At 45.8% G+C, this 13,783-nt stretch overlaps 1 protein-coding gene across 2 annotated transcripts in view; it reads right to left on the bottom strand.

The window, feature by feature from the left end:
- The window catches only part of LOC142296463 (transmembrane channel-like protein 1), a 197,330-nt gene that overhangs the window by 35,363 nt on the left and 148,184 nt on the right, over positions 1 to 13,783 (bottom strand). For both annotated transcript variants that reach the window (XM_075340106.1, XM_075340115.1), the window contains exon 16: positions 7,708 to 7,947. In XM_075340106.1, the coding sequence (XP_075196221.1) occupies positions 7,708 to 7,947 (240 nt within the window). The remainder of the gene's footprint in view (positions 1 to 7,707; positions 7,948 to 13,783) is intronic.

Genomic DNA, 13,783 nt, shown 5'->3' with positions numbered 1-13,783 from the left:
CTGGACTCAGAAACAGTGAGTAAAACATCTGAACTGCAAGCCCTGTGTCGTCTGTTTTATCCTGCACTGCACCTCGTCCACCAACCCCATCGACTCTAACATGCACCAAGGGGTCCCCGGGGTATCTGCTCTACCTGTGGAGAGCCAGAAACACCTCAGCTGCTGCCATAATATTAGCCCCAGAGGTCCCTTCCAGCAGCTGTGGCCCTAAAGCTGCAATTTACCACAGGTGGCGTCACGAATATATATTATAAACTTTAACATCACTAACTCCCCCATCCATACCGCCACTTTAATTGACTCCACCAGGATCATGGAGTCGGGTCTCGCCACCGCTGACTACCCTGGACTAGTCCGACCCGACACCGAGTCACCTAAGACCCTGTGGTGGGCGAGTCAAAAGCACCTAACTGTGTTTGGTGTGTGAATGTGAGAAACACCAGCGATTAACTTCTCCTTACCTGAGATGAGTACTACATGTTAAGTGAGATGCAGTACCCTGTGGCGACTGAAGCCTCAGTGGTGCCACATGGGCACTTTCTTATTTTCCTCCTATGATACCTATGTTTTCATTTAGGCCGTCCAGTTCTCACCACATTCTCCCAGAGCCTCTACAGCCCCCAGAAGAATATAATCAGAATCAACTGAAAAAAATCCCCAAATCTGCATCATCAATAACATTTATCAAGGGGGTAACTAACTGCTGAAGAACTCAACCAATGATAAATCCAATAGAGAAAGAGTTCAAACTCCATTTTATGTATAAAAATATATTAGTCTATTAAACAATTACATACATATGTAGGTACAGGTATGGTACACAAAACATGAATCACATGACATAGATAAAAAAATATATAGTGGGTGCGGAAAGTATTCAGACCTTTTTAAATGTTTCACTCTTTGTTTCATTGCAGCCATTTAGTAAATTCTAAAACGTTTTTTTTTCCTCATTAATGTACACTCTGCACCCCATTTGGCAGAAAAAAACAGAAATGTAGAAATGTTTTCAAATTTATTAAACAAGAAATACTGAAATATTACATGGTCATAAGTATTCAGACCCCTTGCTCAGACACTCATATTTAAGTTACATGCTGTCCATTTCCTTGTTGTGATCCTCCTTGAGATGGTTCTACTCCTTCCTTGGAGTCCAGCTGTGTTTAATTAAATGGATAGGACTTGATTTGGAAAGGCACACACCTGTCTATATAAGACCTCACAGCTTATAGTTCATGTCAGACCAAATGAGAATCATGTGGTCAAAGGTACTGCCCATGGAGCTCAGAGACAGAATTGTGGCAAGGCACAGATCTGGCCAAGGTTACAAAAGAATTTCTGCAGTACTCAAGGTTCCTAAGAGCACAGTGGCCTCCATAATCCTTAAATGGAAGAAGTTTGGAACCACCAGAACTCTTCTTAGACCTGGCCGTCCAGCCAAACTGAGCAATCATGGGTGAAGAACCTTGATGAAAGAAGTAAATAAGAACCGCAAGATCAATCTGGCTGAGCTACAGAGATGCAGTAGGGAGATGGGAGAAAGTTCTACAAAATCAACAATCACTGCAGCCCTCCTCCAGTCGGGTCTTTATGGTAGAGAGGCCTGACTGAAGCCTCTCCTCAGTGCAAGACATATGAAAGCCACATAGAGTTTGCAAAAAAACACATGAAGAACTCACAGACTATGAGAAGAGAAATAAGAGTCTCTGGTCTGATCAGATGAAGAACTTTCTGGTGATAATTCTAAGCGGTATGTGTGGAGAAAAGCAGGCATTGCTCATCACCTGCCCAATACAATCCCAACAGTGAAACATGGAGGTGGCAGCATCATGCTATGGGGGTGTCTGGGAGGAAACCTCTTCCAGAGTGGTCTGGACCTCAGACAGACTTGGCTGAAGATTCACTCTCCAACAAGACAGTGATCCTAGCAAACAGCTAAAATAACAAAGGAGTGGTGTTATGGTCAGGAGACCACAAAAGATCTTGCAAAAATCCCAAAAAAATGGTAGAAGATAATGCACAAGAGTAGTTGGAAACTTAGCTGGCTGCAATCCACTGACTACACAAACACAACTAGAAGTAGCGGTGGAGCGTTCCTAACAAACCTAGATGCCTCGTCACTGCCGGAGAACTAACTAACCTCAGAGATGAAATGAGGGATCTGACTTGCCTCAGAGCAGCCCCAAAGAAAAGTCAAAAGCCCCCAACATATAACGACAGTGATGTAAGAAAAAACAACACACAGATGTAGATAAAGAATTAAGCAAAGTGAGGCACTGCTAGCTAGATACAAAAGTATAGGATAGGTTGCTGGTTGCAGCCAGTAAAAACCCTGAAAAACACCAACACCTGATAATCAAAAATTCCCTTAAAAGATCACACGATCTTTCCTTCTACTATATCAGGAACTCTTGTGCAAATACATTTAAATAGAAATGCAAATATAATAGTAAACATCTTTACTATAAAAAACACATTAGATACAAAAATACAAACTTCAGATCAGACAGGGAGCAAAACTTCCTTTCTTGCTGGGAATAAATCATCCTCCAAAAATAGTGCAGGAAGAGCTCTTATTCACCTGCAAGAAACAAAAGGGAATATTATCAAACACAGATTTAGAAAAAGACAGAAAAAGCAGAAACGCCCATCAGTGCAAATTCAGCATTTAACCAAGCCCAAACTAAGAGAAAAAACCCTCACAAGGAAAAACCACTGAGATTGCACAGTTCCCAGAAACTGCAAACAAAAGGACAGAAATATGCATGAGAACTAATTAAATCTCAGGAAGAAAAAACAAAAATACTTATCAGGCATAGCTGCAGACTCAGGATGACATGGAAACAAAACCGATGCAAAGGAACGAAAAACCGCTGTAGAAATCATCTGTGTCATCTGATTCATCTTTTGTGTACCACACCTGCACCTCTATATGTATAGTTATGTCACTTTTTTTTAGCATTTTTTTCATTAAATTGTTTAATAAAGTAATATATTTTTATATATAAAATGGAGTTTGAACTCTTTTTCTCTATTAGCCCCCAAAGAATTTGGCAAAGTCAGTTTGCTTTGCATCATGACCATTGTGAACCTCTCGCGGGGCTATCCATCTTTGGGAATGTCACCTATTTACTCTTCATGAGAGAACTCAACTGTCTGAGCAGGTGCTCAGACTCCAATATCTTCCACACCACAAAGACTTGATGAACAGTCCCAAATTCCCGGCTGAAACCATGTTCGCACAGTGGAAAGTCGTGAGGCAGAAAAGTCAAACACTCCGGGGTCTGGCACCAGGAAGTCACGTCAAGATTAATGGGATAAGCAGAGGCGTAGTAAGGCCATGGTCTGGAGTCAAAATACTAGGATGGTAGTGGTTCAAAGCAGAGGGACAAGGCAAAAAAGATTGGTCGAACAAAATCAATGGTCAGGCAACAAAAGATTAATTCCAAGAGCACAGATAACTGAGGCCAAAAAGCACCACCAAGCAAAAGGCTAAGACTAGCAGTGCTTTTGGATAAACTGCTAGGCAAAATAGCAGGACAATTACAGAGAACAGGGAACACCACAGAAACTCAGCACTTTTCAGCATGAGATTGGACGACTGAACTGTCAATCAAAACACTGACACCTCGGCATGCGTCACCTACAGGTTGGATGACTGAGCTGTCCCTCCCCTAACTAAAAGCTCAACACGCCCTGATAATTAAGCTGAGGAATCGTAACAGTACCACCTCTTTAAAGGTGGGCCACCAGATCCACAGGTTTACCATGAAAGATCCAATGGAAGACCCTGATCAAACGATCACCCTTTACAGAACAGGTCGGAACCCAGGATCTCTCCTCGGGTCTGCATCTCTTCCAATGAACCAGATATTGGATGGCATTCTAGACCTTCCAAGAATCCACGATCCTCTGAACCTCATACTCTAAATCCTCATCAATGCAAAGAGGAGGAGGCGTAGATGAGGGCGACAATACAAGAAAGACAAATTCATTTAATAGGGATCTGTGGAAAACATTAGTGCTATGGTCACTGAGGAGCGGCGAGCGTCCAGGAGTGGACCCACTGGACCGTACACCGGACTCCCCTGGAGAAGCTAAACTCAAGCTAATCCCCTATACAGGGACTGTCAGGTGCAGCTCCAGGGGACATAAATGCATGGCATGATTGCCAGGACCAGTGGTATCAGCTCTAACGGACACGAGAGTCTCTGAAGTCTGCATGGATGAGGAATTACAGTCGTGGCAACGGGACATGGTATTCCAGATGTGGCCACATTGAGGTGGTAGCAAAGGCATGACAGTCAAGAAGTGTTGATTCAGACATGGCAGCACAGAGGTGGTAACTCAGATGTGACAGCACAGAGCTGGTGGTAGCAGCAGTCTCCAGGAAGAGACATAGATTAGTAAGTACAAGTAACTGGTGCTAGGACACATGATGCAGTACTAGACACAGTAACGGGTATGAAACATGATAACTAGCAATGCACTACGAATAGACAACGTTGCTCAGGCACCTCCCCTAAAGGTGGAGTGTCTTAAATACCTTTGGGTTGACGGCTGACTTAAAGGGTCATTTTTGAGTAAAAGGAGTCTGGCTCTTTAAGAAAGATGTGTGGTCATGCACACACCCTTCGGGCACTCCCAGAAGGCCTGCGTGTGGCCTGGGATCAGGAGGAGGCTACAGCAGGCCACGGGGCAGGAACTGGGAGTGTAGCACCCAGGGATATAGGGTACTCGGTTCTGGGCAATGTACGCCTTGGGAATGTCGAGATGGTGGCCGTTACCCGGTTCCGTGCCCTGGGCCCTTTTTGTAATGGGGATATTTACAGGGGATTGGTGAATAAAGTTTATTTGTGACGTCACTTGCAGTGTTGTGGCTAAGTGTAGGGAGCCGCCGCTGCAGAATGTCTCTACTGGGGCTGATGGTATTAGCTGCTAATATGGTAGTCCCTTTGCAAGTAGGGTATTGCCACAGTGGGTGTATGGTGTGATGGGCGTTGAAAGAAGGAGTCCAGACAGGTATTCAGTGCAACTGGTTTACTCACTTTGGATGTTCACTCTTTGCCCGAGGCCGGCTGGTTTCGCCTCCAGGTCCCCTTCATCCCAGTCCCAGTCTGGTTCTCTCTTACCTTCTTCCCCTGCACCTTTCTCTGGTAAGTGGGTCCCCATAGTATAGAACACTGGAGGTCCCTTTTCTGTTGTTTGTTCACTTCTGGCCACCAGACGTAGCATGAACCCTGTGGGGTTGGAGTCTCTGGTCCTGTCCCCGGTTCTCTCTTTGCTTCTGAGTCTTCGGATTCTTTAGGGTTAGCAAGGTCCTTGATGGTTCCGTTTGCTGTGCAGGTGTAAACAGATCAGCTTGAAGCTCTTTCCTGTCCTAGGGTCCTGTACCCCATCTGTGTGTAGGCCCGGGAGTACTCCATTGTACTCCACCGACAACCACTTCTCCTGGGTACCAGGTCACAATCAACCCAAGTCAGGACATCTCTTTGCTTCCACCTTCACTCCTCACCTGTCAGTCACTTAACCAACTGCTCTCCACAGTCTGCCCCTCCCACCTGGTCAACTAGTGGACTGGAGTGGCTCCACCTCTAGGTGGCCATCCATTGGTCCCACTCTAGCTGGGTACCATTGTATGGGGAATTGTAGTGGAAAAACTGGATTTACCTGAGTTTTTGGTGTTACTGGCACTAGGGTTCTGGGTCCCTAAGGGGGTAGGCCCTGCATCCTTGTGGGGATGCAGAACCTTGTAGCACCCTGATGGACTCAGGGGTGCTACACCTCCACGACTCAGTTGTTAGCCTGCCTTCTCTCAGCGTCCGACAGGCTTAAGTCTTCCAGGTCACTGATGAGCTGCCGTATTCTCGCCCAGTAATTTTCAACCTTTACTAAGGCAGAGGACAAAGCCGACCTGAGTGTGCGAATGGAGTCATCCTGCTCCAAACCTCCTGTGCAGGCTTCAACTTTCTCCATGGGCCTGACCAACTCCATATCTGCTTTACCCCTCTATGCTTCCTGGGGTAAAGGATCAGGTATGGCTACTCCTTCGTTACCTGCCACTCAGTCATCCTGCAACTCTACTCTTGCTCAATAAATAGCGCCATTCCGCTCACCCCGCGGTATCCTGTGCCACAGCTTTGCCTTACTGTTGGTGGGGTTCTCTTCAGCTCACCATCCTGTTTCTTCCAGGTGTCCACCCATTTTCTGCTGCCTATGTCTTCTTGTACATGTCCTTATCAACCAAAAGTGTCTCCACCAACAGTCCTTCCACTTCTTCCATTACAGTAGTTGTTCCTGTCCTCAACAGTGCTGTTCATTTCATCACTACCCAGTTCCACATAACTGTACCGTTTATGAGAGTCATTCTTGCCCTTCTGCGGTTCTGCATCCTGTTCTTCTTCTAAAGGTGATTGGTTGCCAATATGGCTGGACTGGGCTCTTTGCCTTCTGACACCTCAGGGATTCCCGACCGAGGCACTTATTTTGTCTCAGTTCCTATACAATTTTTGGTAGTTTAACTTTAAGGAACAGTAAGCTACCCGTGGCCGTACTGCTGAGCATTCTAGGACCTATATCTCACAGTCACTCTCAGCCAGTGCCCTGACCTCACTGTTGGATCACTCTGTGTTTTGGTCACCACTTTTTTGCCCTATATTCAGATCACGTTATCTCTAGCTCTAGTCTCCTTTAGCTCCAGGGACACCAATGTCATGTCGTCTCGTCAACTAATTAGACCTTAGGTCCAATCTGGTCACGCTCTTGGCCTTATCTGATGTTCCACAGGAAACTGTCACTCTCCCTGCATCCTAGCCACTCCCACTACAGATTAGTCTCAACACTTAACTATATCTGACCGTACCATTGGAATAATGCATACAACACTACTACACATCACAATTCACATGACACATTACTTTCAACGCAGGACATTATTCAAATTACATTACATGACAATAACGCGATTCATGTCTTTAAGGTGGAACGCAATAAAAAGTCCATGTACTTACAAGGCCTCGCTCAATGCAAGTGTGTTGAGTGATGCCATGCCCATCTAGCCAGAATGTGGACAGTAGTATGTATATCACATACTCATGGCCACGTGACCACTGCTCCCAGTTAATTAGACCGGACAACCATTTTAATTGCTCCCTTACCAAGCTTATAGAGAAGTTTACAAGTGAAGATCCCTTTTTATGATGTTTATGTGCCCTAATAGGACATATGGTCAAGGGAATTTCTTGTGACAACCGCTTTATGTAAAATAAAATGTTTTCTTTTTTTCATTAAAAAAAAGCAGAAGTGTATGGACCACTTTTCAAAATCTACCACCATTTTTACCCTTCCCCTTGCCCCTCCCTAGCTGCCATACTACAGCACTTTAGATGTTAAATTAATATATAAAAAATAAAGAAAAATAAGTTGCAAACGATTTTACAAATATACCATTCTCTATAATTTCCCACTTTTTTAGTTAACTAATGTCAAATTCAGTTTAGACATAAATTTACATTGTTCTGTGTTTTCATATGTAAATGTAAACTTCTATGGGCATCCCACCTTCACTGCTCCCTGTCGGCACAGCTCTCCTCTGCCAATGTGTAGTTTCTGCACTGGTAACATAATTATATATTAAAGCCATAATGTAGTAGGTGTGCAACTTCTGTATCACAGCGTAAAATGAGAAGTTATTATTAAGATGATTACCTAAATGGCCCACAATCAAAAGAGGGTGGAATGGAAACAATTGTGTAGATTACTGGCAACATAGCCAGGAATAGTATGAAGAGCAGCATAGCCATGTAGAAATTGTTGGATCTTGATGCTTTAAACACTCTTGCATGAGGAACATTACAGCACATCACTGCCCAGCACTGCAAATACATGGACGTATGAAGACGAAATACATTAATGGCAGGAAGGCATGGTGCATAAAATGACCCCATCCTAAAAGAAAATATATGAAAATGAATTATTCATCATACATAAAAATATAATATACACAGTAATTTGCTTGTGAATAACAGACACAATAAATTCTTTGCTTGTATTACAATAACACTAATGGGTCATTTATAGTAATAGGTGAGCGTGTATTGGTGTGCTCGGGCACACTTGATACTCCTGGTGCTTGAGTCCCCACCCCTTGTGTTTAGTGGCTATTTTTCAGCGATTAAACAGACGTGGATTGCCTCCTAATCATGGTAATGCAATAGCCTTATTGACTATTGGCATTACGGTTATTGGCTAGTCGCAACACATCATAGGGTGCATATAAGATCCAGTGTGAAGCCACTGGGCTCATTCTACCCCGGAAACAGTATAGGGAGAGCTGCTGGAGAAGTCTTAGTTTATTAGGCATGGATTATAGCCTTATATCTCATGCTGCTGCAACATAAAAAATCTATTCTATTCTCTATCAATATCACTGTTAGCTGCATTTACTGTATTTCTAGCTGCTGGAGAAGAGATAATGTAATAGAGGCATCTAGTCAGGGATAATACCTTTCAGTCCTTGCTGTTGCAACGTAATACCAAAAGTACTTTTCAGGCCTATATCAATTCTATTCTTGTCCCTATTTATAATGATCTTAGCTGCATACCTAATTTAAACTGCTCAAGATGTGCAGTAAGGCACAGGGAAGTAGACCTCTTGCCAATGGGCATGCACACAAAGGCCGTGGCTGTGAGCCAGGAAAAACTGTGCTTGTTGTGTGCGCACAACAAACATTCATCCAAGGGACCTAGCTTCCTGCCCCACTTTGCGACTTTGCGGGGATGTGGGACACTACTGTTGAAGCCAAAACATACAACAGGTAATGGGTTAGATGACATATAATGCTTCCAGTCTGTTTCCCAGCACCACCGATCTACATGGTCCAGTCTCACTAGCCAATAGTCTGGATCACATAATCTTCACTAGAGATGAGCGAACCGGTCGCGGTTCGGCTCGAGTTCGGTTCGCCGAACGGAGGTCTCGTTCGAGTTCGGTTCGTCGAACGTTCGACGAACCGAACTCGAAACGCATAAGAAACAATGGGAGGCAATCATAAACACATAAAAACACCTAGAAAACACCCTCAAAGGTGTCCAAAAGGTGACAAACAACTCACAACACAACACAAACACATGGGAAAGTGACAAGGACATATACTCATGCGAAAACAAAAGAGCTGGACAAGGAAAAAGAGGAGGAGACACAGATATAGGCATGGCACGCCCTTCTAAAATCATGTAAAACACCGCAAGGTGACTCCAAGCGGAATCTCCCTTTTTTCCAAAAATTGGGCCACACAGACACTCACCCCTTCAGTAGCAGCACTTGTGCCCCAGTTGTAAACTTCACAGCTAGATTTGCATCAAGCATATTCAAAAATACGCCATACTTAACCGTCCCCAGGATGACACCGGGGTAGGTAGCAAAGTCTTTCCTGATCCCAGCTCTGTGCATCTTGGATCATTTTTAAAAACAATGTAAGCAAGGGTTACTCCAAGTGGAGTCTCCCTTTTTTCCAAAAATTGGGCCACACAGACACTAACCCCTTCAGTGGCAGCACTTGTGCCCTAGTTGTAAACTTCACAGGTAGATTTGCATCAAGCACATTCAAAAATACGCCATACTTAACCGTCCCCAGGATGACCCCGGGGTAGGTAGCAAAGTCTTTCCTGATCCCAGCTCTGTGCATCTTGGATCATTTTTAAAAATGATGTAAGCAAGGGTTACTCCAAGCGGAGTCTCCCTTTTTTCCAAAAATTGGGCCACACAGACACTCACCCCTTCAGTGGCAGCACTTGTGCCCCAGTTGTACACTTCACAGCTAGATTTGCATCAAGCATATTCAAAAATACGCCATACTTAACCGTCCCCAGGATGACACTGGGGTAGGTAGCAAAGTCTTTCCTGATCCCAGCTCTGTGCATCTTGGATCATTTTTAAAAACAATGTAAGCAAGGGTTACTCCAAGCGGAGTCTCCCTTTTTTCCAAAAATTGGGCCACACAGACACTCACCCCATCAGTGGCAGCACTTGTGCCCTAGTTGCAAACAGGATGTTTTGATTTGCATCAAGCACATTCCAAGTCCACAAGCATTTACTCTCCCCAGGATGACACAGGGGTAGTAAATTCCTTGTGGATCCATGATTTGTTCATTTTGATGAACGTTAGTCTGTCCATATTGTCACTGGACAGACGCGTGCGCTTATCTGTCAGCACACACCCAGCAGCACTGAAGACACGTTCAGAGACAACGCTGGCAGCTGGACACAACAAAATCTCCAAGGCGTAAGTGGAGAGCTCTGGCCATTTTTCAAGATTTGAAGCCCAAAATGAGCAAGGCTCCATTTGCAAAGTCATGGCATCGATGTTCATTTAAAGATACTCCTGTATCATCCTCTCCAGCTGTTGACTATGTGTCAGACTTGTTGTCTATGGTGGCCTTGCAAAGGAGGCTCTAAAAAAAATATGAAAAGATTTCAATAAAATTGCTGTTACCAGCACCAGATACGGTGCTACTGGAACGGGTAGACTGTTGAAGATAACGAGACCGTCCCATGTTTGTCAAGTTACAACTGGGAGATTCACTCCCTGCACCTGCACGGTTGTTTGGTGGAAAAGCCGAGCTAAGATCGAGTAACAGCTTCTGCTGATACTCCTGCATACGTGCGTCCCTTTCTATGGCTAGAATTATGTCACAAAATTTGGACTTGTACCGGGGATCTAATAGTGTGGCAAGCCAGTAGTCATCATCACTTCTAATTTTAACAATACGAGGGTCATGTTGGAGGTAGTGCAGCAAGAAGGCACTCATGTGTCTTGCGCAGCCATGCGGACCAAGTCCACGCTGTGTTTGTGGCATAGAGGTGCTAACCGTTCTTTCTTCCTCTGACATCTCCCCCCAACCTCTTTCAACTGAAATTTGACCAAGGTCTCCCTCAGCCGCTGAGTCTTCCATGTCCATAGACAGTTCTTCCTCCATTTCTTCATGTTCTCCTGCACCTTCCTCAACATTTCGCCTGCTACCATGCGCCCTTGTTGATCCCTGTCCCCCATGGTCCCCTGCCTGCCGCGTTGGTGATGATGAACGTCTGGACCTTGGTGATGTTGTTGTGTCTTGCGCATATGAATCCTCCTGTAGTTCCTCCCTTTCCTGTTGTCCCACCCCCAGACTCCGAATAGTGTTTAGCGTGTGCTCCAGCATGTAAATGACTGGAATTGTCATTGTCAGCGCTAAACATATTCGTCGCCATGTCGAAACTGTGCAGAAGGGTGCATAGGTCCTTGATCTGAGACCACTCCATCAGGGTGATCTGCCCCACCTCTGCATCTCGTTGGCCCAGGCTATACGTCATGACGTATTGCACCAGGGCTCGGCGGTGCTGCCACAGTCGCTGTAACATGTGGAGAGTCGAATTCCAGTGTGTCGGCACATCGCATTTCAGGCGATGAACCGGCAGGCCGAAAGACTTCTGGAGCGATGCAAGTCGCTCAGCTGTGGCGGTTGAACGGCGGAAGTGAGCAGACAGTTTTCGTGCCCTGGTCAGAAGGCCATCTAAGCCGGGATAGTGTGTTAAAAATTGCTGGACAACAAGTTTCAACACGTGAGCCATACAAGGCACGTCTGTCACCTTGCCCAGGCGAAGGGCCGCACCCAGGTTTGCAGCATTGTCGCACACGGCCTTACCAGGCTGTGTGACTCCTATTTCCAAGACATGTCAAGCTAAAGACCGCCTGATGCCGTTGCGCTCTGCTGCCAGCATAGTAATGAGGGGTGCGTGATTCCTTCTGCGCAGTGAGAACGCTGGTGGCCTGACCAGGCAGGCTTGGGGCGGAGGTGGAGGACCCAGATGAGGTGGAGGAGGCAGAAGCAGTGGCGGAACTTGGACAGACAGAGGATTGACACACAAGTCGTGGGGACGGCAAGACTTGTGCTGCAGACCCTTCACCGTCTATCACCATAGTTACCCAGTGCCCAGTCAGCAACATGTAACGTCCCTTTCCATGCTTACTGGTCCAAGTATCGGTGGTGAAATGCACCCATTCACACACAGAGTTTCTCAAGGAAGCGGTGATGTTGTGTGCGACATGCTGGTGTAGCGCGGGCACACCTTTCTTAGAGAAGTAGTGGCGACTGGGCATCTGGTACTGGGGCACAGCAACAGACATAAGGTCTCTAAAATCCTGTGTGTCCACCAGGCGGAAAGGCAGCATTTCGGTAGCCAAGAGCTTACAGAGGGATAGAGTCAACCTCTTAGCTTTGTCATGGGTCGCAGGAAATGGCCTTTTATTTGTCCACATCTGAGGGACAGATCTGGCTGCTGTGTGTAGACGGTGTTGAGTAGGGTGTCCCTGGAAAAATGCAGGTTTGTGAGGAAAGTGCAGGCGGAGACATGATGTTGCCTTCATCCAATGTTGGTGCTATCGATGTCTGAGAGAGCTGTACACACGCACTTGTTTCCCCTTCCAAACCAACTGACGACCTACCAAGCAAACTGCCTGTTGCGGTTACAGTGGTGGAAGTTGTGCGTGGAAAACCAGGTGTGACAGCTGTCCCCACAGTCCTAGAAGATGAAGAGCGCATGGATGCACTGGAAGGGGCAGGCAGTGGATGGTTCGCTCCGCTAGGCTGCATTGCAGCACGATGAGCTTCCCACTGGGACATATGATATTTATTCATGTGACGATTCATGGAAGAAGTTGTCAAAGGATTTGCCCTCTACTAACAGAATCACGACAAATTTTACAGATCACATAATTTGGGCGATCTTTTGCTATGTCAAAAAAGGACCAGGCTAGGCAAGGCTTAGAGGGCATGCGACCTGCTGATCCACCCCGACTAGTGCTCAGAGGCACAGTGGTGGCTGAGGATGCAGTTGTAGACGTGCTACCAGTACTCCTACTCTGTCCAGGAAGGCGCAAGGTAACTTCGTCGTCAGTTGAATCCTCCTCCACCGTCTCTGTTGACCTCCTCGAGGGCCTGACTGTGGGTTGACAGTAGGTGGGATCTAGAACTTCCTCATCAATTGTTGTGTTTGCACTCCCCTCACCCTCAGACCGAGCCTCTTCTTGCCCTGACTGAATATTTAAGTTTTCATCCCAATCTGGTATCTGCGTCTCATCGTCATCAGTATGTTCCTCATTGTCTATAACAACAGGTGTTACAGTTTGTGAAAAAGGGTCAACATTATGCTCAGAAACGTGGTCCTCACGGCCTAAATCAGGGTCACAAAGGTTCTGGGCATCACTGCAGACCATTTCCTGGTCTGTACTCACTGTAGCTTGGGAGCAGACCTCTGATTCCCAGGCTATAGTGTGACTGAACAGCTCTGCAGGCTCAGCCATCTCAGTTCCACCATACTGTGCAGGGCGGATGGAGGCTTCAGAGCTGGGTGAAAGCAAGTTTGATTGGGATGACAACTCAGAGGACTGGTGTTTTTTGGATGCAGTAGTTGAGGTGGCGGAGAGGGCACTTGTTGGACCACTTGAGATCCATTCAAGCATTTTCCTTTTTTGGCCATCATCTACCTTTGTTCCAGTTGTTCGTGTCCGTAAAAAAGGGAGCACATCGGATTGTCCACGGTAAGTAGTAGACATCTTACTTTTGATGGAAGATGGTCTATTTTCAGCAGATGTTAATGGAGCTTTGCCTACTTCCCCACGGACAAACCTTTTTTTTCCTTTTCCAACACGCCTCTTCCCCTTTCCACCAGCATCTGTCATTTTGCCACTCATTTTAATTGAGACAAGATTGTGCACTTAAAATGTGATAGTAAAAATTGAGAGGT

This window comes from Anomaloglossus baeobatrachus, chromosome 1 (genome assembly GCF_048569485.1).
Source record: "Anomaloglossus baeobatrachus isolate aAnoBae1 chromosome 1, aAnoBae1.hap1, whole genome shotgun sequence".
In the NCBI taxonomy this organism is placed as follows: domain Eukaryota; kingdom Metazoa; phylum Chordata; class Amphibia; order Anura; family Aromobatidae; genus Anomaloglossus; species Anomaloglossus baeobatrachus.
Note: the sequence above shows the minus strand (reverse complement) of the source record. Positions and strands in the feature narration are given on the sequence as shown.